Here is a 23,716-nt window from a genome sequence, read left to right on the forward strand (position 1 = left end):
AGAGAGCTGTGTTACGCTCCTGGAGTCTTGTTGCTCTGTCACCCTTAATTTCATCTGGACAGAGGTAAGTGAGCCTCCACACAACCAATGCCATCAAGTTACGCTGAGTTTAGGAATTCTTGACTGTGTACAAACAAAACAGTCTTCTCAGTGTTCCCTTCCTGAGTCTGCAAATTTGGCGAGAGGAAACTGTCAGTGCCAGTTTGGCATATTCAGGTAGTGTCTGAACCGTCAAGACTTGGTAATAAATATCCGCTCACTTATACATGATCCTTACCATAATCTACTCATTACCAGCTCAGCCACTTGTTCAACCTCATTTACTAGTTAAAGGAGTCTCTGCTTAACCTTTACACTCTCAGGATTATCCTTAGAAGCACTGCAGCACACACCAGGCAACATCCTCTGATATGTATAGTTTTCCCCATTTTCCCCCCCAGTTTTCTAAACTTTGCTTAATTTTTGTCATAAAACTCCCAGGTAAACATCTGTTTTATTCATTTCAATTGTCTATAGGACAATACAGTAATTATTTTATTTCTTCCTGGATTGCTTCCAGTAGTGTACCAATTTTTAGTCTCTTTAAACTCTTCTCACAAATGAATATTACCATTACAGTAGTGAAATTTCTATCTATCTATCTATCATCCAATCCTATGCTGCCCCGTGAGGAGCATAGGAGCATGGGACTAAGCAAGCTGGTCCTGACACTTGAGATGAAAGTAACCAGCCTCATTCATCCCTGAGTGGCATTACGTGAGCAATAACCCCAACCACCCCTTGGATATAAACCTTCACCAGCTCAATGTGATTGGAGTGCCGCAATTATCAACTAAACCACCAAGCGCCATAATCTGGTTACATGGTTACCACCCAGTGCCATAAATGGTTTCCTGGTGTACAGAAAACCATTCAGCTTGTCACTCAGTGTGAGTCACCCATGGGCAGAAGGAAGAGGAAAGAAGGAAGGAAAGAAAGACAAAAGAGTGTAAACTCACCCGTAGGCAGAAGGACGAGGAAAGAACGAAGTAAAGAAAGACAGAAGACGAAGGAAGGAAAGGAGGGAGGAGGGGAAAGGGCAGACACCCGAGAGCAGCACTACATCGAGTGAGTGGCGAGGGAGAAAAAAAAAACACTTATAGCCAACCAGGTCATTTTCTTTCTCATCCACGCATTCCTACGTTTGTTTTTCGTAGCAGGTAGGGTTACTCAAGGTACTTCCAATCATACCGGTAATTTCACATATAACCATAAACAGTAACACTCATTGCACTACACTTGTAAAACTTACTGTAAAACACTTATATCATAACGGTTACTAGATATATACTGTAACTTATGATATCTTACATTTCACTTATGTATAAACAAAAAAAAAATGTTAAAACACCTGTTTACTATTTACAATTTCCTACACACCTGCTCAGTCAATGAGCCTTTTTCCTGGCAGTAAGGGCAGAACTTTCGCAGGGGTTGATGATGCAATCGGCCCTGCGTGTGGGGGAGTGGAAGTGGACAAGGAGGATGAGGAAGACATCACTCTACACTATACCAGTGCTGTGTACAGACTGAGCCACACATCAGTGGGGTACCTTGGGTATCTGCCTACCCTATGATTGTCATAGAAAACAGCTGTAGGTTCAAAGGATGGCGGGAAGACGCTTGAAGCCATACACGTCAACCGGCATTGCTCCACGCCCAAAATCGTGATGGTTATGCACATCAACCGGAGTGTAGGGGTTAAGTACTTGGGCAGTGTGCTGAGTAATGATGAAAGTTTAGAGGGTGAAGTGCTTGAAAGGGTACAACAGGAAAGAAAGGTTGCTGGCTCTTTGAAAGCAGTGATATGGAACACAGAAGTGAGTATGGAAGTAAAAAAGTCACTGCATGACAGTACAGTACACTCAAACCTTGATTTAAGGAACTAAAAGGGGAATCAACTTGTCCCTTACTTGAAAATGTCCATTGTTTTACCACATATACAGACAATCTTATTATGAAATGCAATGATTGTTTCACTTATCATACTTATTTATATTATTATTTTAGGGGTACTGTATAAAGAAACATATTAATGTGTATAACCTAGACATTACCTATCATTTTGAATGGTTTCGTCCGTTTGTCAGGTTGAATATTGAGTCCCTTAAATCCGAAATCCCTTAAATGGAGGTCCCTTAAATCGAGGTTTGAGTGTATTGTGATACCAACCCTAATGTATGGAAGTGAAGTTTGGACTTTGTTGGAAGGACAGAAGTCAAGAATGAGAGCAGTGGAAATGAGTTAGCTATTTGAAAGGAGCTTGTGGAGTTACATAGAGAGACAGACTGACAAATGAGGAAGTGATAGAGCATTGTGGTGATGAGGATGTGATAGAAAGCATTAAGAGAAATACACTGAGGAGGTTTGGCCATGTGGAGAGGATGGAGAGTGAAAGACTAATGAGGAGAGTGTATGCAAGTGAGGTGTAGGGGGGAGAGGGAGGGGGAGGCCAAGGATGAGATGGAGGGATGGAATGGAGAGGTATATGAGAGAGGGGGGTGTGAGCTGGAAGCAAGGCAGTGAAATGGTGCTGGACAGGGTAACATGGAGGCACTACGTTTGTGGCCACCCTCACAGGATTGAGGAGTCTGGCAAATAGACAGACAGATCTTGAAATGTGGAAACAATCCAGAGTTTCTGGAAGCAGAGAACAGAATAAGGACTCTGATGGTGGCCAATGGTTACTCTATGTATGGAGTCACTCTTACTGAGCAAAGAACATCAAAATGCAATCAGAAAATACTGTACTTAAAAGAATACCATGAAAGCTAAAGGAAAAAACAGAAAACTGAAAAATACGGTGGTCTTATGTCTCCTTAAGGATTATGACCGACTTTGGAGCTGAATCAACCTAAGAGTCCAACATGGCGTGTGGCCATTGCCACAATTGCATGTAAAACTGATTGTTTTTATAGTTATCTTACAAAGTACACATTTCTGCAACATTTTAAAGCTATCACAACCACAATTATGCCATAGCTTACTGAGAAAAAAATACAATTGTAAATTTTATGCATGGAAGCTGGAAAATTTTTTGTTTCAGATATCTCTGGATTTCAACATGCAAACAATGTTTTTCTGGTGGCTTATGATGTCATTTAAACGATTCTGACCTTCATTTCTAATGCAAATCAATAGTTTTTCTGATTTTCCCCCATCCCCACCTAGGGATTTTGCTAGGGGAAAATCACAAAAACTAACAACTTCCAATAGAAATGATGGTCAGAATCATTCAAAACACATCAAGAACTATAGGAAACACATAGTTTGCATGTCTAGCCTAAATCCCTAACCAAAACTAACCTAACCCGACTGAACCTAACCGAACCCAACTGAACTTAACCTAAAGTAGCCTAACCTAACCTACCCCTATCAGGGAAAGTACCTTTAAAATCTGACACTTGGTAACTGCACATTTTTCTTTTTCTCATTTTCAGAATGGGGGTGCTTTGGCTACAAAACCAGATAAGTGTATCATCTCAGAAGTAACACAGATTTTTACAGTTTTTGCAGATCACCAGAGCTTCCAGAATACCATGATGTCCTAAACACTCAGGTATTTATTACTAAGAGGGTCGTACTCACTTTATTGGTGATCGGGGTCATTTTTCAATTTCTTTTTTGTTTCCGAGTATTATCCAGGGCATGGAGGTCATTGCATTTCTAATAAAAATTACATCTGACAACATTTTTGGTTCCACATGAATAAACCTACCATATCCGATAGCGGAGAGGCGACGGGGCCATCTTTATTACCTATCTCCCACGCGGTCCGCGGCTTGACTGACGGCTGTGCCATCTGCTGGTGCCTTTGCTCCAATCAGCGCTCTTTTTAACTTCGCTTTTGTGAGAGCAGCCAATCAGCAATCTGAAATTTCCTATTCGGATTCCCTCCTTGAATTAAAATTTAGTTTCAAAATGGAGCGTCTTTACAATGGCTGTTCCTCTCTTCCACTATGGATTTTGAAGGACGTGTATGAAGATAATGAAAAAACATTAGAAAATGTAGCTGCACATGATGTTCTTCCATCATCTGTGAGGTGTCCACGTTGTGAGCGACCCTGTAGATACCGTAAGGACAAAAGACAATGGGTTTGCGACGGTACATACGTTATTCCCAAAACCATGAAACGCAGGAGATGTGGCTTTATTGTTGATCATTTCAAGGGAACCTTTTTGGAAGAGACCCATATTCAACCATGGAACGTGCTTAGTTTTGTAATCCTATGGCTGGATAAGAAATCTGACCACAAATACAGCATACCCTTTCAAATTTGCAAATTTCTCTCAGGGTGAGCGTTGACTGGCGTTCATTTTGTTCAGACATGACTGAATATTGGTTCAATCGTCTGGCTCCCACTGGAGGAGATGGGGTAACAGTGGAAATAGATGAAACCTTAGTGGTTCGCAGAAAATACAACAGTGATCGTGTTGCCATCAGAAAGGAGGGTGAAGTCTGGTTGTTTGGAGGGATCGAGCGACAATTATCCCGGAGATTCATTCTTCCATTGACTGATCCATTAAGTGAAAAAAAGGACCGTCAGACACTAGTCCCAATTATCATGCGTTACATCAGACCAAATTCCATCATCATCAGTGACGGCTGGGCAGCTTATGCCAGTCTTTGTAACGAGGGCTACACTCATCGGGTGGTTAATCACGTGGAACATTTTGTGGGCCCAGACGACAAGAGAATCCACACTCAGAACACAAAAAGGCTGTGCTGTGGTGGGATGTAAAGGAGTATATCAAACATCCAGGAATCCGTCGGCAATATCTGAAGCAATATTTGGGTCGCAATTTCTTCCTGAAGGATCACCCTGGCTTTCCCCTCCATGAGTTTCTGCACCAAGCTGTTCTCCAGTACCTGCCGCACTTGGAACGCCAGCATCAACAACCACTGATCCCCATTCCTCACTACTCTGATGAGGACCCTGACGATCCTGCTCCACCGTATTCTCACTAAGGTTAGTAGATGTGGCTAGGTTTAGTTATGTTAGGTTATGGTTAAAACATTTTTTTTTCCAATGGTTTTTGTTTTGATTTGTGTGATTTTCACCTTTTAAATCCCTAGTTTTGCTTTGTTTTCCCTCATTTCCCCACCCAAAACCCCACATTCAAATGGGTCCCCTAAATTGTAGGGGAGGGGGAGTGGGGGCAAACAATAAATTTCTGATGGAAATGAAGGCCAAAATCACACAAATCACAACAAAAACCATTTGAAAACACGTTTTAACCATAAAGTCGAGTATGGCCCTCTTAGTAATGTTTACCAAAACTTAATACCGGTACTGTATCTTCACATTTGTCTGCATAATCCCCATGAAATTTCGCAATTACTGAGAAGTAATCACGCTCACAGCCGGAGCACAGGGATGCCATCATGACACTGAAATTCAAAATCAGACGAGAAGTGACTGCCAGTTATGCTGACCTATGATTGGTGGAAATAAAAACAAAAGCACCAATCAGCGGCCAAAAAACATCCAAGGTCTGCCATGGCACACGTGAGGCACTAGCTTATGCCTACTGGCAACTAGTATTGGACATATGAATGCACAGGAGCTCTCTCATGGCACATGAAAGATCTCCTGACACAAAGTTCTGAAATATAGAAAAAATCCACATAATAATTCACAACTCTATTATTAATTTCTGACAGCCTGTTCAATGGTTTAAAATACTCCAGATATGGAGATCTAAAGATCGAGGCGAGTTAATATTTGAAATTCCCCAGAAGCCCAAACCTAAAATAATACCTGGAAACTCTCCAGCAGTTTCACCTATGTTTCCAAATACTGCAATATAAATACTACGGTACAGCACTTCAAAATCTTTAACATCGGTTTGTGGCTTATGCTTAATATTATCCAAAATGGTTAACATGGGGCAAAATATAAATAGGCTGTTACATAACACTCCAATACATTTACATTGCAACTACTGAGCCTTATAAGTACAGTATTATCCTACAACCACTTAATACAGACACACACACATACACAAAAGAAAAAATGTGGACCACGAATTTCTGAGCTGTACTTACGGTAAGTAAATCTTTGCCAATGACTAATGACCATAGAAGTTAGAGTAAATCTCTGGATCAATAATGTATTGTTGCTTCCTATACATAATGCACACTTCCAATACTCTGGTGGCCCATTAGGCCTATGCAGTCGAACCTGGCTAAGGTTGTCATTTAACGCAGTTTGTTGCTAATCACTGAGCAAAAGATACATGTTGAAACACGCAAGTTATGGCATACTTACTGTGTTGGTACTATCAGTGAAGCCATAGTTTTTAGTAAAATGATCAAATAACCTGACCCCGGCTAACAACTCCCCGTGCCCTTCCCCCTTCCTTCTCAATGTCAACACAGTGCATGTATGTAAAATGATTTCAAGAATCAATGACCAAATGTTGTTAATAATACAATACTTCAACTATTCAGCTTAAGGTAATTATTATTATTATTATTATTATTATTATTATTATTATTATTATTATCACCACTTTTTGTTGTATTAGCACTCTGTACCTTTTACAACAATAAATATTTCAATTAATTAATAATACTAATACTAATAATGTTACGTGCACACCTCACTGCCCCTCAGCTGTTCTAATCACGCAGGTACCGACTTCAGGATTCTCAACAGTCTGCTCTGAAGCTGAATCAATCACCAGGGAACACCACTTGCCATCTATTCTTCCGTCTACTCGCACACTGTGAATCGCAGTTCTCTGACATTTTCTCGGTGGTGGGGCTTGGGAAAAGCCGGCTGGTGGTTGCCCCTTAACACCAGTCTTTCCGCTTCTTTCCTGTCTACTGCAGCCTTCTTCTTGTCCTCCCTTTTCTTCTTTGGATACTCAGAACTGAAGTTTCCCACCTCCCCACATGTCCAACACCTTTTGTTACATTCGTAGATTTCCCTGCACTGCTCTGTTCTTGCTCCCATTTGTAACAATCTTCGATGTGTCCTGGCTTCCCACAGAACCAGCAACCTCCTCCGGTCCTCTTCATTTCCTTCTTCCACTTGCAGCAGTCCTCTCTCCTATGTCCTGGCTTTTCACAGTACCAGCAACTTCCTTCAAATTTTTCCACTTCACGTACCTGCCCCTTTCTCGCCTGAAAAGTGGACGTACTGAACCCCATGTAGGACTCAAATTCTAGAGCCCTGGCTAGTGCTTCTTGCATGGTTCTTGGTTGTGCCTGCTTCACTTGCGTTTTCAACCCTGCACTACCAAGAGCATCGATGAACTGGTCCCTCAGATGAATACCCAACAGGTTAGGTGCTGCTCCAGGGCATGGTATGCCATACTCTCCAGGTCATGAGCAAAATGCTGAAGGGATTCGCCTCGAGCCCGTACACGGCTCCGGAATCTTGCTCTGTAAACCTTAGTCTGGTACATGGTCCCGTATTAGTGTTTCAGTACTTGTACTAAGGACTGATAACCGTTCCTTTCCTCTACTGGCATCTGGCCAAGAATCTCCATTGCTGCACCCTTGAGGCCAGTAGCAAACTGTACTGCCCTCTGCCTATCGTCCCAACCATTCTGATCAGCAAGTAACCCACTCTGCGCACGGTAAGCTTCCCAAGATAATCTACCATTAAATTCCTGACATTTTTTTTTTTTACCCCATGATAGCCATGCACTTCACTGGTCTGGGGCCTAAAAACTGGAGCATCGTAATTAAATCCAGGTCTTAAAACTCCTACATTCTGATCATTCATCTCAGTAATGCAACCTTTAGATGCTCAGGATCCGTCAAGATTCACCATACACTGTCCATTCTTATCATATGCTCCCTGTACATTAACCTGAGGCTCAGCAGTGCAATGGTACTACATGCTTCCACTGGTCATTTACATGCTGTCTGCAATCCAAGACTATTTCCTCACTAATCTTCAACTGGTCATCAACATGCTGTCTGCATTCCACATTATTGCTTACCTCATACTTCTGCTGCCGTAGCTCAGTTTATACTTCCTCCTTCAACTGTTGCCGTTCTTCCTTCATTTCCCCCATGAAAGCATCTAGCTGTCCTTGCATCCTCAGTTGTAACTCCCTCTGTTGCTACTGCAATGCTTCTTGAAATCGTTCATATCGTTCTTTCTGTTCTTCACTTTGTGCCGCTAGATGATCATTTTGTGTTTGCAGTTGTTCTCTGAGTTCTTTCTGTTCTTCACTTTGTGCCGCTAGATGATCATTTTGTGCTTGCAGTTGTTCTCTGAGTTCTTTCTGTTCTTCACTTTGTGTTGTAGTTGTTCCTTGAGTTCTTTCTTGAGCTCTTTCTGTTCTTCCCCTTCTGTCTGTAGTTGTCCACTAAGTTCTTTCTTGAATTCTTTCTGTTTTTCACCTTATTGTCCTTGTAGTAACTTCATGTTTGCAGCCAGGGATACCTCCTGCCCAGCTCGGCTCCTTGTCTGCACAACTTCTGACTCCATGACAAAGATTTGTCCCACTGCAGCATTTTTCGATCCCATTCCTGACACCACTGTTAAGTCCCAAGGTAAATTTTTACAAGGTGGAAATATCCCTGAACTGCATATTGGCAACTTGTAAAACAATACCAGTCCCTGTCCCACACTACCTTAGGCTCCGACAGCAGTGTAATGGGGTATATAAGCCCACGTTGCCCATGTTTAATCTGGCAATGTTCTCTTTGGCTCAGTGGCAACGTGCGCACGAATTAAGCGCGAGGGCCCAGGGTCGAATCCCAGCCAAACCAGTGATTAATTTAAGCTTCAGTTGGGGCCTTTAACATTGGTTGGCAGCGTTGTGGGATGTGAGGCGGGGCTTAGAGGGCCATGATGATAGTATCAGGACCCATATACATACAGGGTCTAATCATAACGACCCCAAAACGCGTCGCGTTTGCTCATGACGTCATGGCGAAGACACCAGGTGAGGTCTTCCGAGAAGGGGTTGCCATATAGTGAGAAGTAGACTCAGTTGCTCAGAGGTCACGGCGCCAAACAGGTCACCTGTCACCTGCACTTTATTCCATTGTATGTGCCCAGTGAAATAATGCCTACCAATTGTGCATTGTTTGGCTGTAACTCTTTACTGAAGAAAGGTGGGGATATAACTTTCCATATTTTCCCCAAAGATGAAGAGATTAGACGTAAGTGGATTCATCTGTGCAAGAGGAAAGACACAATTAATCCGAATACTGCTCGCATCTGGAGCCTTCACTTTGATCAAAGTGCTTATAAAAGAAATCTAAAATATGAACTTCTCAAACTGCTTATTCCAAAAAATCAAATACGCCTTGAAGAGCACGCCCTGCCAACGCTGAATCTGCCATCAGCTTCATTAAATGTTAAGTCCCTTCCCCTTTCTCTCTCTCTCTCTCTCTCTCTCTGCGTAGGTGCATATCCCTGTGTATGGTGGGCTTTGCTCTTTATAAGCTGTACAGTATATCTCCCCTCACGGGGTTAGTGCTTGCAGAAATGTGGAAAAGCACGTGGTGCATTGCATTTACCAGCCCAGGTAAAGTAAATTGAGGCAACTGGCCACCGCACTAGTATGAGTTGCTAGTATTCATATTTACCCACCATTATTTTGTTCTACCCACGTACTGTAGGTAACCATTACTGAGTACTCTAGCAAGAAAGCAGTAGTGTTGAAAATTAAGTACGGTATATCGCTGAATGTGTTTGTTTAAAGCAGATTCGTAACGTAGTAATTCCATCTGGAAGCGTTTGGCAAGAAGTATGTTATCATCCCCCCCCTTTCCTTCCCTCCCTCCCTCCCTTCCCGGTCGCAAAAACAACGGTGCCAGGTCGTTGGAAATTATTTATACAGTCACTTTTCGTTCTCAAAGAGTGAATAATTCGTAAAAACTATATAGCTTTTTATGTACATGAAGCCACAAAGAGTATATGAAATACATTCACATATATTTAGTAGCTCGGATTAAGAGATTTGTTATTTATAATTAACAATTTGGTATCTACGCAGTCTCTCTCTCTCTCTCTCTCTCTCTCTCCATGATATATGCGGAATATATACATTTGACATACTGTGGCTTCAAACCAGCATAAAACCTAAGCCTTACCAACGGTAATTTAAAAGACAACTGGCAAGGCATTGTCAGTACTAATATATAGGCATGTGTCTCTTCCTACTGAAGTAATTAGCCTTTTTGTTCGACACCGAGTATTTTTCAGGATGCGGGTATTAAACAGAAATTTGGCTAACTCGACACGAAAGCTGCAGAGTAAGATATCGAAGTTAAGGAAATGAAGCCTGCATAGTAACATATAGTCAATACCGGTAGCAGTACCAATAAACATCCAGTATAATTTATAACAAGATGATATCCATGTATCCTAATAAATGTCACTATTAGAGTATATTGTGTTTATTTGTAGATCATGTACCTTTAAATATGAGAAGGGAGAGGTTAAACAATCATTTGAATTGAGGAAATGTGTGTGTGGGGAACAGAGTTGTGTAAAGGAAGCAAGGTGGGAAGGGTGGGTATGGAGGATGACAGACAGCTGCACCTCACCGCGACTTGAGGCCTCCCTCTGAGGTCCCAAGGGAGATGGTGGGTGGGGAGAAATGGGGGGAGTGCCCTGTCTCAAGCGTGACGTCAGTAAATCTGCGTAGTGGAAAGGTGTGAGAAGACCCTATATGTATATGGGTCCTGGATAGTATCTTAAACCTTACATCCCGGGGGTGAGCCGTCCGTGTGGTTCGCGGGCTTCCTCTAATGGTGGCCTCCAGTGTACGCTACACTGCCACATGTGCTCGAAAATGACCAAATTAATCACCAAGGGGAGAAAAGAGTGATGTAATGGGCTATATAAGCCTGCGTTGCCTAAAATCAGGGCGGGGATTTTCTCTTTGGCTCAGTGATAACGTGCGTGCGTATTAAGCGTGAGGGCCCAGGATCGAATCCCGGCCAGACCAGTGATTAATTTAAGTTTCAGTTGGGGCCTTTACAGCAGTAGTTCAGTACAGGAAGGACATTGCCTAGCAAGTTGTTCTTTTTACGGTCAGCCTTTCGGTGTGCAACAAAAAGACCAGCTCAGGCATTGTCAACAATGGCTTCTCATATTTGCTGTCTTTATTTACCAAATACCACTTAATGCCTGCCAAGTACACTTCACTGTTTTCTAAAGTACCAGAGCTGCATTGCCACTGAACTAAACTCAAACTGAACTGAAAACTCCTCTATAGTCCTTCCCCATCCTTATATAAGCTTCTTGTATATTAGAATGATCTACTACATTCTCGGAGAAGCAACAGTTACCAACTCGGAGACATCCAAAATGTCCAGTTTTCATACACTGCTTAACACTAAATTATTTAGCATACAGACCGAGATGAAATTACACAATTTAACAACGATCACATTAATAAAGCACTATAGAGAAAAAGAGCACAAAAAATTTAATGTACATAAAATACCAGCCGCCGCCGGACCGCCCACCCTGCCAACCCCCACCCCACCACCGAGCCACTACCACACCACCACCTCAGGAGGACACCACGGTGGGGCTAGTGACCCGGAACAAGAGGGTCACCGGGACACTACTGTCCTGAGTCCCTCTTCCCCGCAACTATCCCAACACCAGGTAAGCGGGAAGAGACAACGACCCTGCGAGCAGGACAGTCGTCACCAGAATCGGGGTGGAACTGAACAAGATTCAGTCCCTGGTAACACCGCGTCGACGGCCACTGTACGTGATGGGGAAGGAGCGGTCACTGTACACCCTTCAGTTACCTCCCCAAGGGCAGGAGGCCCAAGGCTACGGCCAGAAGTACACACCAGAGTAAGTAGACCCTCGGCTACGGGCTCAGTGTGTACCGGAGAGGGCGCGACCTCTGTGCACCCCTCTCCTGCTTTTCTTTCCTACAGGAGCAACACCACATCGACGGCCACTGTACGTGACGGGGAAGGAGCGGCCACTGTACGCCCTTCAGTTGCTTCCCAAAGGGCAGTCAGGCTTACGGCTATGGCCGAAGTACACATCAGGGTAAGTAGACCCTCGGCTACGGCCTCAGTGTGTACTGGAGAGAGCGCGGCCCCTGTGCACCCCTCTCCTGCTTTTCTCTCCTACGAGAGCAACACCACGTCGACAGCCACTGTACGTGACGGGGAAGGAGCGTCCACTGTACGCCCTTCAGTTGCTTCTCTAAGGGTAGACGAGCTCCCGGCTATGGCCAAAGTACGTGCCAGGGTAGACTGACCCTCGGCTATGGCCTCAGTATGTACTGGAGAGGGCGCGGCCTCTGTGCACCCCTCTCCTGCTTTTCCCTCCTACAGGAGCAACACCGCGTCGACAGCCACCGTACGTGACGGGAAGAAGCGGCCACTGTACGCCCTTCAGTTGCTTCTCGTAGGGCGGGTAGGCTCACGGCTACGGCCGCAGTACGTACCAGGATAAGCAGACCCAAAGCTACGGCCTCAGTACGTACTGGAGAGGGCATGGACTCCGTGTTCCCTTCTCCTGCCTTTTCCTCCTGCGGGAGCAGCACCGCCAGCACGGCCACTGTACATGCGGGGGAAGGAGCGGCCACTGTACACCCTTCAGCTGCGTGCCCTAGGAGTCACGAAACCGCTTTCACGGCCACTGTAGGTGACGGGGAAGGAGCGGCCACTGTACGCCCTTCATTCGTGGCTCTGAAAGCACTCCCGATGCAGGACGTCCCTTGCGCGGCCGACCCCTTCCCTCTCGGCTGCGTGGGACGCCCTTTGTCACCATTCGGGAGTGTTGCCCTGGAGGTGTTGCCAGAGTGGTGGCAAGGCCCGATCCAGGTCCTACCGCCTACCCCTGGGAGATCCCAGCTCCTGCCGGACACCCGACGGAGACGGTGCCGCAGCTCACCCCTGTCGGCACCTCCCCCTACAGGCAACCGCAGTCTTAGGACCCCCAGGCCTGACCAGCAGCCTCCAGGTGAGGGCAACCCAGTCTCTCTCTCCCCACGGAGCCAGAGGCGACAGGCCCGCCTCCTACAGGTGTTTGGCCCCAATCCCGAGGGCCACCTCTCAGGTCGAGGCCCCCAGACCGGAGGGCCTCCCTGCACCCCACCAACGAGGCTCCAGTACGAGGGCCTCCTCTCAGGTCGAGACCGCCAGACAGGCGGGCCTCCCTGTACTCCACCGACAACCAGGACCCGGGCAGTGACTCCCCTGCGGGCAGTGTATTGCCTTCTACAGAAAGGCTCCCCCTAGGGCCTCCCCTTCATGCCCGGACACCAGAGTGATTTGTACCCAGGACACACGGGTAAATAGTGACGCCCCTTGTATCACAAACAATCAAGACGGGCAATTAACAGTGAATAGTGACAAAGTGAGGGCCAGAATAATACCAGTGAAAGTTACCACTAACCTATTAAAGCCCGATACCCGGCAGAATAGAAAATAGCCTGAGTCCCAAATAAGAGAACTTATAGTAATTGTGAACTGAGACTAGGGTGCACGGGAGAATCAAAAGTCTGTGTATAAGTGCCGTTGTGACTAAGTGACTACATCAAGTGTCGTGATCCGCACCCTGTTTGGTTATAGTAGTATTCACCCCACTGACTCTTGGCCTTGTTCATTCCCAGTGCATCGGACTAAATATGTATAATGAGAATTCTGCCTAAAGACGAAATAAGGGTATCACAATATTATAACTAATAACATAAGTGAACATGTATAATACTGTGTCTCAAGTGTAACTGTGAGTCTTGGTGTTAAAGGCTAACTCTGTGTCCCTGTCTACTGTATATCCAATACCACTCTGTGTTATATTGTAACGGTGTAGAAATTGAGGCAATAGATGTGTTAAGGTATACTGCTTGGTTTTTATGTCCTGTTCCTTTGTGGGTGCTTTACTTCCAGTCCGGAAAGAGGACCTCCGCTCAGTCGCTGGTGTTCTTAGGACGAGAAGTCGACCTAAAAACACCCAGCATAACAGTACAACTTACAAAATACCTGCACTCATAAATGGCAGGGTAACTGGCAACTGTGACTCGTACCTGGACTACAAAAATTACTGAAAACCTTCCAGTGCTACATAACTAGCAAATCCCACTTCTCAATTTTAATAATAATTAAAATGCCCACCGTGCCTGCTGCCGGACCTCCCACCTCACCACCCCCCACCCCACCACCAGGCCGCCACCCCACCACCACCCCAGGAGGACACAACGGTGGGGTTAGTGACCCCAATCAAGAGGGTCACCAGGACACTACGGTCCTGGGCCCTTGTTCCCCGCAACTGCCCCAACACCAGGTGACCGGGGAAAGGCGACTACCTTGCGGGCGGAACAACCGTCGTCAGAAAAAGGGTGGGACTGAACTAGCTTCAGTCTCAAGTAACACCGTATTGACGACAATTGTTACACCCTCTAGGGCAGGAGGCCCAAGGGCAGGAGGCCCTAGGCTACGGCCTAATAAAGTGTACAAGGGTAAGGCAACCCAAGGCTCCGGCCTTAGTACACCCCAGAGAGAGAGTTGCCCCAGTGCATCTCTCTCCTGCTGTTCTCCCCTACAGGAGCAACACCGCGCCGACGGTCCCTATACGTGGCGGGGAAGGAGCGGCCCTGTACGCCCTTCAGTTGCTTCTGGTCGGAAAGATCAGCTCCTAGCTACGGCCAGAGTACGTACCAGGGTAAAGAGCCCCTGCTATCGTACGTGTAGCTTTTCTCTACTATGGGAGCAACACCACACCGACGGTCCCAATACGTGGTGGGGAAGGAGCGGCCCTGTACGCCCTTCAGTTGCTCTCTGTAAGACGGGTAGGCATCCGGCTCCGGCCGTGGCACGTACCAGGGTAGAGAAGCCCCTGAAGATAGCCTCAGTACGTACTGGAGAGTGTGGCCTCTGTGCCCCTCACTCCGGCTTGTCCCCTACTATGGAAGCAACACCGTGCCGACAGTCCTTATACGTGGCGGGGAAGGAGCGGCCCTGTACGCCCTTCAGTTGCTCCTTGTACGCCGGGTAAGCTCACAGCCACAGCCAACGTACGTACCAGGGTAAGGCGACCCAAGGCTCCGGCCTCAGGACGTACCAGAGAGGACACGAGTGACGTGAGTCCTTCTCCAGCCTCCTCCCCCTGTGGGAGCCCTTCGTCCCCGCCCGGAAATATAGCCCCGGAGGTGACACTAGAGTGGTGGCAAGGCCCGATATCAGACCTACCTCCCACACCTGGGAGATCCTTGTTCCTGCCCGAGTCCCGAAGGAGAAGCTGCCGCAGCCCAGCCCTGTTGGCGCGTCTCCCCCTAGGCACTCGCAGTCCCAGGACACCCAGGCCAGACCCACCGGCTCCCGACGAAGGCGATCCCGGCTCCCGCACTCCACGGAGCCAGAGACGACAGGCCCGACTGCTCCAGCTGTTCGGCCCCAGTCCCGAGGGCCTCCTCTCAGGTTGAGGCCCCCAGACAGGAGAACCTCCCTGCACCACACAGATGAGGCCTGTGTCACCATAGACAACTTCATAAAGTGGCTGGAAGCCTATGCCATCCCCAATCAAGAGGCTGCGACTGTTGCTCAGGTGTTGGTTGACCAGTTGGCCAGAAGCCCATGCCATCCCCGATCAAGAAGCTGTGACTGTTGCTCAGGCGTTGGTTGACCAGTTTTTCTGTCGTTTTGGGTTGCTACAAGAGCTACATTCAGAGTGTGCTGTGTTCCGTGAGTGCTGCAAGTTATTAGGGATCAAGAAAACCAGGACGACCCCACAGTCAGATGGGATGGTGGAGAAATTCAACTGGACCCTGGGACAAGAACTGGCCAAGTACTGCGTAGTGGAACAAACGGAATGGGACCAGAAATTACCTGCGTTGCTGATGGCATATTAGTCTGCATCTCATGAGTCTACAAGCTACACCCCTGCAAAACTGATGTTAGGCCACGAGCTACGTTTACCCTTTGACCTGTTAATGGGAAGGCCACCTGGTGAAGAGCTGCCTACAGACACCTCCAACCATGCGAAGAATCTTCAGGAAAGACTGGCTGTGGTACATCATCAAGTGCAAGAAGCCCTTAAGGTTTCAGGCAAAGTGATGAAGTGCAAGTATGATGCTAAGGCAAGTAAGGTGAGATTCAAAGATGGTGACAACGTTTGGTTATACAATCCTCAGCGGAAGAAGGGACAGTCGCCGAAGCTGCAGAGCCCGTGGGACGGGCCTTACACTGTGTTGGACTGCCTATCAGACGTAATGTACCAGATTCGGGGAGGCAGAAAGTCTCGCCCAAAGGTGGTGCACGTGAATCGTCTGTGGCAGTATCATGGGCCAGGACAGTACAGCTGGGACGTCTCGAAGGAATCGTGCCCACCCCCAGGTGAGGATGTTAAGGAGGACCAAGGTACTGAAGTACAAGAGGATGGTGACAGTTTCCTGAGGGAGGAAGTGAATCAGGAAGAGTGGACTGTGTGGAGGAGCAGGGATGTCGTCAGAAGCGGCGTAGGAGTAGACCTGATAAGTTGAAGGATTATTTTGTGTATAATTAGTTGTTTCTTTAGGATTAAGGGTTATGTTTGTATATATTGTGTAGTTTTGTTGGAACGACAAAGGACTAGGGAGTGGGTAGTGTTGAGAAGCGGGATTTGCTAGAAAGGAAGTACTGGAAGGTTCTCGGTATTTCTCGTATTTTATATTAACGTGTCAGAGTTGCCAGTTAGCCTGCTATTGAGAGCAGTGTTATTTGTAAGTTGTACAATAAACTTTTTGCCCTTTTTCTCTATAATGTCTTATTTATGTGATTGTTTGTTAAAATATATAATTTTATCTCAGTGCCTGCTAAATACTTTTGAGTGTTATGCAGTGTAAGAAAACTGGCATGTTTTGGATGTCTCTGATTTGGTAACTGTAGGTGCTATAGTAATCTAGATGCTTCGAGTGCAATGCAGGGTTATTTGAGGTGAAAGAGGCTAGGGGAGTCAGTTTCGTTTCAGTTCAGTTTGACTTTAGTTCAGTGTCAGTGCAGTTAGTGAAGATTGTATAGCTTTGGTACTTGTGAAAACAGTGAAGTGTAGTTGGCAGGCATTAAGTGTAATTATTTGGAAAATAAGACAGCGAACTTAAGAAGCTAGTGTTTATGACGCCCGAGCTGTTCTTGTTTTTGCACACCGAAAGGCTGACCATAGAAAGAACAACTCACTGGGCAACGTCTTTCCTGTACCGAACTACTGCTGTTGAAGCCTGTGGCACTGTGGGACGGGGATGTAACATTATTATTATTATTATTATTATTATTATTATTATTATTATTAAAATTATTATTATTATTATTATTATTATTATTATTATTATTATTAAAATTATTATTATTATTATTACTGCTACTACTATTACTATTACTGCTACTACTACTACTACTACTACTACTACTGCTACTGCTACTACTACTACTACTACTACTATTATCTTGATCTTGGTTCCTATTGTTGAGATAGGGTATTTACTTCCAAGGAAGTCAAAGGAGCCCTTCCAGTGGCTTATGGAGGTGTCTTAGGTAGATGAGATACAGTTTCCTAGACTTCCATATGAAGACACACCAGGTGAATAACTTGATGTCTTAGGGGATGGCTCAGACCCTCACCTTCGAGGAGTACTGGCAAGATGAAGTCTCGTATACCTATGACAGACAGATGATCCCTCAATTCTGTGTGCATGGAGTTGATTCGTGGACAGTGCAGCAAAAAGTGAGCTATTGTTTCCTCTTGATCCCTGCACCACTGACAGTAAGGGTCCAGCGCTAGGCATAGGCGGTGGAGATTGGATGCCAGGTCAACATGTCCAATGCGCAGTCTGGCGAGTGCTGCATCCAAGACACAAGAGGTTGCATGGGCCCAAAGGTGACAAGAGGAGTCCACGTGGTAAACCCCCAGGGTGGTGGAGGGGAGACCTGCTGCCAATCCGAGTCCTGGGCCTTCCCACTAGCAACCCCCAAAAGCCTGCTATAAGTTACCTCTTGAAGGGGAAGAGCCTCCACTGCTGCTAAGGTCAAAGCCAGCCTTGCTGCCCAATCAGCAACTTCATTGCCCTTGATGCCCACATGAGATATCCACTGAAGGTGAAGCATCCAATTCCCCAGGAGAAGTTGTCCGAGCAAGGTCTGGATTCCGTAGAGGAGATGACTCACTGAATGTGCCTTGTGGGACACAATAAGGTGCATTGCTGCCAGACAGTCATTGTAAATGACCACTTTCTGGGGCTGTAGATGTTCCCCAGTGAAGTCCAAGGCCTTGAAGATGACAAAGAGTTCCGACGTGACACTGTCGTGGAGGGTAACCAAGCACCATGTTTGACAGAGTGAGAGGTCCACTAGGTAAATTGCTGTGGTGGATGCTGTGGGTGTCGTAGTGTGCAAACTCTCAGTAAACATTTCAAAGTATACTGCATACACAGTGGCTGACAGCTCACTGTACGATGCTGGTGCGAAATGTCCATTGCAAGACTTGTCAAAGGTCCCCGTCAGGCAGAGCAATACAAGAGGCAAGAGGTCCCTCCAATGCAGTGCTGGGGGCACTGGGGGAAGGGACTGATGGCATGGTGGTGGCAGCAAAAGGGACCTGTATGCCCAAAGAGTCCTGATCAGGTGTGGCTGGCGGGATCTCACGGGACAAGCAGTGTGAGACAAAGTGACACCTGCCTCCTCAAAAAGCACTGGTAGAGTGTGGTGGGAGGAGGATTGTTGGATGGTCTGGTAGCGACGACAAACGAGTTTTGATCTGGTGACATAAAGAGGTGGGCTACTACTCTCTGCCTGCAATGACAGCACAGAAGAAGAACAAAACATGCCAAGGGCAGGGCGTAATGTAGCGTTTTGTATCGGGTCAAGTTTTCGCAGCTGAGTGGGGGATGCTGAACTATAAACCATGCACCCATAGTTGATCCTTCCCAAGATGGCAGCAAGGTAGTAGCCCAGAAGGCCACGGTTGGCACCCCATTTAGACCCCGCTATGCCTCTCATTGTGTCCAGCCTCTTGGCGTAGGATGTTCCAAGGTATGCTATATGTTGACGCCACGAAAGGATTGACCCATCCAGACTAAGTGCCAAGAAGATGTGTTTACAGACGTCAGATGGAGATTCCTTGCCTATCCTGACCTCTGGCTGAGATGGAATGCAGTGCAAAGTGAAGGCCATCAAGGCACACTTTGACACATCAATCTCCAGACCCCATCAGTGAACCCAATCCTCAAAAGTTGAGACGGCCACCTGAAGTCTCCTTCATGCACCATCCATGGCAGTGTCCTGGCTAATAATGGTCATGTCGTCTCCAAATAACAAAGTGGTGGCCTCGGGAGGGTTGGGCAGGTCTGACATCAAGACATTGAAAAGCAAGGGGCTGAGAACCGAGCCTTGGGGCACCCCCTGCGGACTGGACGTGGAGATGAATTGGCCCCACCAGCAGACACAACATGGCTCCTACCTGCAAGATAATCCACAAACCACATTGGTGTTTGCAATAGGAAATTTGGTGTTTGTGATGCATTCCTGGTCGTTATCAGCCATTGGCCGAATGAAGATTGTGCTACTGTTTCTACTCAACTACACTGCCTCTACCCTGCACCAAATGTGAGTATTCAACTATAAAAAATAGTGACAGTGAATCATGTGAGTATAGTATGCATATCTAGTGTACAAAGAATTGGTGAAATACATGCAGTAGCTTAGAAGAAGACAGGAAACCGCCCTTCAGTCACAATGTGGTGTGGGTACACCATAGTTTTTTGCATTTTTCTCGAAAACTATGAGCCCTAGGATCACCGTTTTGTCTCAGATGAAAGCTAATGAAATTCTGCATAGGATGATAAAATAAAAACATAACAGTGATGAGAAAAGTTTTTCGCTAGAGCTTCCCGAATAAAAAAAATCTGTTGTCTGTCAGAAATGGGTTTTACTTTTTTCTTTATTACTCGAACACCATACCTCGTATCGAACTGGGACCTCCAGCATTCGAAAGCTAATAAAATTCTCTTTCCATTGATGTATAACATGTAGAGACTGATTCGACTTATGATGTTGGGAAGTGAGATGTATATTCCTGAATGTTTATTCACACGGCCCTAACGTACATGTAGTGTGTTTTTTTTTGTGTGTGTTTTTTTTGCTTATCGTGTAGGACAAACATCGGCGAATAGGAATATGTGGGTTTTGTGGCAAAATAAATATATTTGAGTGGTGAAAATAAGCCAAGAATTCACTTTTTTAGAGTGATGGCAGGCGGGGGGGAGGGGAGAAAAGCCGATGCATCATGGCACAGAAAACTTATTAACTTATCTGCGTGCAAAAGGGTCAGTTAAGAAAATAAAATACACTGAAAGCATCAGGCCTCTTCTATGCCTCTGCGACCCATCGAAATTCCTCTTGCGACCTACCTTTGGGTCACGACCCATAGATTGAGAATCACTGCATTAGTGGGTACTTCTGTGGAAGACTTTGTTGGGCAATAGGTGTAAGAACTGAGTCTTTGATGCAGTAAAAACAACAAGATTATTTTTACCCCAGTCAGATATACGAGCCAAGTCAGACATTAGGTGTGCCATAGCTTCATCCCTTGTTTGTTGATGCAACTGCTGAGATGGACATCACGGGAACCAAATGGAAAGGTGAAGGGTGGAATCATCAGTGTACGAGTGGATAGGGTTAGATGTACAGTGATGAAATGTGTGTGATGCTGGTGTCCCACAAACTGCACAAGGGACGGGGCCATCTCTAGTGAATTTCCCATAATATTCTCATAAGTCCCAGTCTCATAACAACAACGACATAAAGTCCACCTCTTTGGCCATATGTTACCTGAGTCTTTTGAGATACGTTCACATTGTGAATAGATCTGGTACCATCATTTTCTGTGCTAGAATAAAATTGTCTAGTAATATAATGACAAACAAGAGAGTTAATCGTACTCTTCACAGAAGTATAGTTATATTCAATATTGATATCAGGAGAATCCACAAGCAGAGCTTTATGAGCTAAATAGTCAGCCTTTTCACTGAAGAGTATCCCAACATGGAAAAAAAAAAACGATGTGATGTGGACTTAATGAGCTGTGCTCTCCATACAGCAGATGGCTGATAGACATTTAGTGACTGCATCACAGACTGTGGGAGTATCGTGGGAGTATCAGACAGTAATTCATATCGAGTCCCTCTTCTATAAAAAGTAAGTCCCTCTTCTATAGATTATAATTTTGCCCTAGTAAAAGAAAAACAATCAGGAGGTCTATTTAAGATAATTGTCTACGTACTGTGTGGGAGAAACGTATTCCCGGCCTAATGAATATCCCACACCCAGATTTGATTCCAATGACAGAGCCGTCACAGCACATGTGAACAGATTGGTGACGACTGGTTATTTCCAACTTTTTCTTAAAGATAAATTGAATTTCACAAGGCAGCCAGTGATCCTTGGAGTTAGGCATTTTCTCAGTATCAACACCCACTCTGCGAGGACTCCAGGTAGTCCGACCTGGTGTCCCTGTTAAATTAATATGGTACTAGGAGTAAGTACATTAAAAGAACACAGAAAACTGCACATAGAACCAAGATACGTGTGTGGAGGTGAACTGTCATTGGTATGAAAGTACAGCAAGGAGTGTTTTATGTATTCGGGCCCGTAATTACGGTAATCATTCTGACGATTGTACATGAAGCAGTTTCATGTATCCTAGTCACAGTACTTGGTAATTCCAATTCAGCCCGCATTTCCCCAGTTTTTGTTGCCTTAGAACAACCTAGTACAATCCTCGGATCCATCATTTTGTATGATTTCTAACTTCATAAGGTGCTTCTGACTATATTGTACTAAGACAGGGGCTGCATAATCAAAGATCTAACGGTGGTAATATACATAGTTCTAAGAACTGGGATGCCAACTCCTTTTCCTCAGTTAGCCAAGACTCGCAAATACAAGTCTTGGGAGACATAAATTGCCAACATAATCAATGCATTCTGAGTAGGTATGACAACCAAGTTGGACCTCTAGTATTGGTAAGCACTGACTCTTTCTAATGAAACAGAATTTACACTAGGCAGCTTGCATCTTAGGGGCTCTTATCCAATCCCTGAAATTTGGCTTGCGAACCCCATGTGCACACACAATTTCTCTAACTATTGCAAAGTTTTACATAAAATGGGAGGAGATTCATACTGAAATTAGATATCATCAACATATATGATTACCTCCGTACCTGGACGGAAATTGTGGCTTGTTATTTTGTTCATAAGTATACTGAACAACATAGGACTGAAAACACCATCTTGTGGAGTGCCCAGTTCAGTTTCTCTTTAATCAGGATACTGACCCTCGAACCAAACTCTCGCAGACCGATGATATAGATAAAATCTTATTCACCCTAGTAATTTCCCTTTAACCCCTTTGGCAAAGAGTTTCTCCAGAGTTACCTCATTTGCCTTATCAAATGCCCCTTTCAAGTCATTAAAAGCTCTGCATTTGGCACTAGTATTACCGTGACACTTTACAAAATAATCACTCGTTGAATTTCCTTTCAGGAAACAATGTAAATTAGGAGACAACTAATCTCCAGTCTTATGCAGCAGTCTATTGAGAATGATCCTCTTCAACATTGTACAGACACAGCTAACTAGAGAAATGGGGTGATAACCACCACAACCCTTAGGAGTAGGAATTATGATGGCACTCTTCCAGGATGTGGGCAATTTTCTGTTATTACTTAAACAGGAAGAACAGAGACCACAGACAGACAATAGATCACATACACAAAGAAACAAAAGTAGCCTTCTCCAAGTCAAGGACCGCAGGAACATAAAAAGTATTAAACCATTAATTGCTTTGGTACAGAATCCATAACAAAAGTAGCAGCACTTCGATACATCATCCTCATCAAAAAAGGAAGAAAAAAAAAACGAACAAACTCCCAACGTTACATTGAATGATTCAACCACATTCCTCCTTCACCCAACACTACACTTCACAAACATAATACACAAAGACAGTCACCATATCATTCCAAAACCTCCAACCAATGTCTTTCAACCCCCCCCCCCCGAGGTTTCTCAGAGAGACACGTACGATTTGGCCATCACCCTTCCCTGCATCAGTACCCACACAAAATTCAACTCGCAAACAATCTACCATGCCCTCTCTATAATACCTCAACAGCACAACACAGATGGTAGAGAGAGAGGGGGCAAAATAAGGCCAAGTTCTCTTTTAGGGGGAGGGTCTACCGCTGCACAGTGGGCAGTCATTATATAATTTGAATTACAAATGGGGAGCAATAAGGGGCCATGATTCTGACTGGGTAGGCCTGTGCATCCCCAGGGCCCCAGTAGTTACGCCAATGACTCCACCTCATAGCCACAACCTTCCATACATATGTACTTCATAATACCTATCACACAGAGTCAGTTGGATGACAATAAAGTTTACAAATGGGGTGTCAGATTTGTCATATTTTCCTCCATACAATATTCGTACAACCAGCTAGATCCCTTGTCAGCTCGATTGCCTCATCAACCTGCATACTTCGTTTCTTAATGCACACTGGTTTTCCCTGTCTTCTACCATCTTGACCTAACAAGGCTCCTTCCACCTTCAGACCATCTGTCTGTCTATTGTCAGACGCCTTAATTCCTTAAGGGTAGGCTGCAAACAAATCACCTCCAAGCCGCCCTGTCTTCTGTCATTTGGCTGCCTTTTCTCCAACTCACAGCCCCCTCTTCCATATATCTTTCC

General features: G+C 45.3%; 1 protein-coding gene across 1 annotated transcript in view; it reads right to left on the reverse strand.

Annotated features, from left to right (window-relative positions):
• LOC145414237 (putative phosphorylase b kinase regulatory subunit beta) overlaps positions 1-6,367 on the reverse strand; it is a 286,779-nt gene extending 280,412 nt beyond the window's left edge. Inside the window, exon 1 of the mRNA XM_080283817.1 lies at positions 6,312-6,367. Coding sequence (XP_080139943.1) covers positions 6,312-6,337 — 26 coding nt within the window. The 5' untranslated portion in view covers positions 6,338-6,367. The remainder of the gene's footprint in view (positions 1-6,311) is intronic.
• Between the last annotated feature and the right edge of the window lie 17,349 nt (positions 6,368-23,716).

The sequence above is a fragment of the Coenobita brevimanus genome, chromosome 98, assembly GCF_032717465.1.
Source record: "Coenobita brevimanus isolate Jiangsu-jjx chromosome 98, ASM3271746v2, whole genome shotgun sequence".
Lineage (NCBI taxonomy): Eukaryota > Metazoa > Arthropoda > Malacostraca > Decapoda > Coenobitidae > Coenobita > Coenobita brevimanus.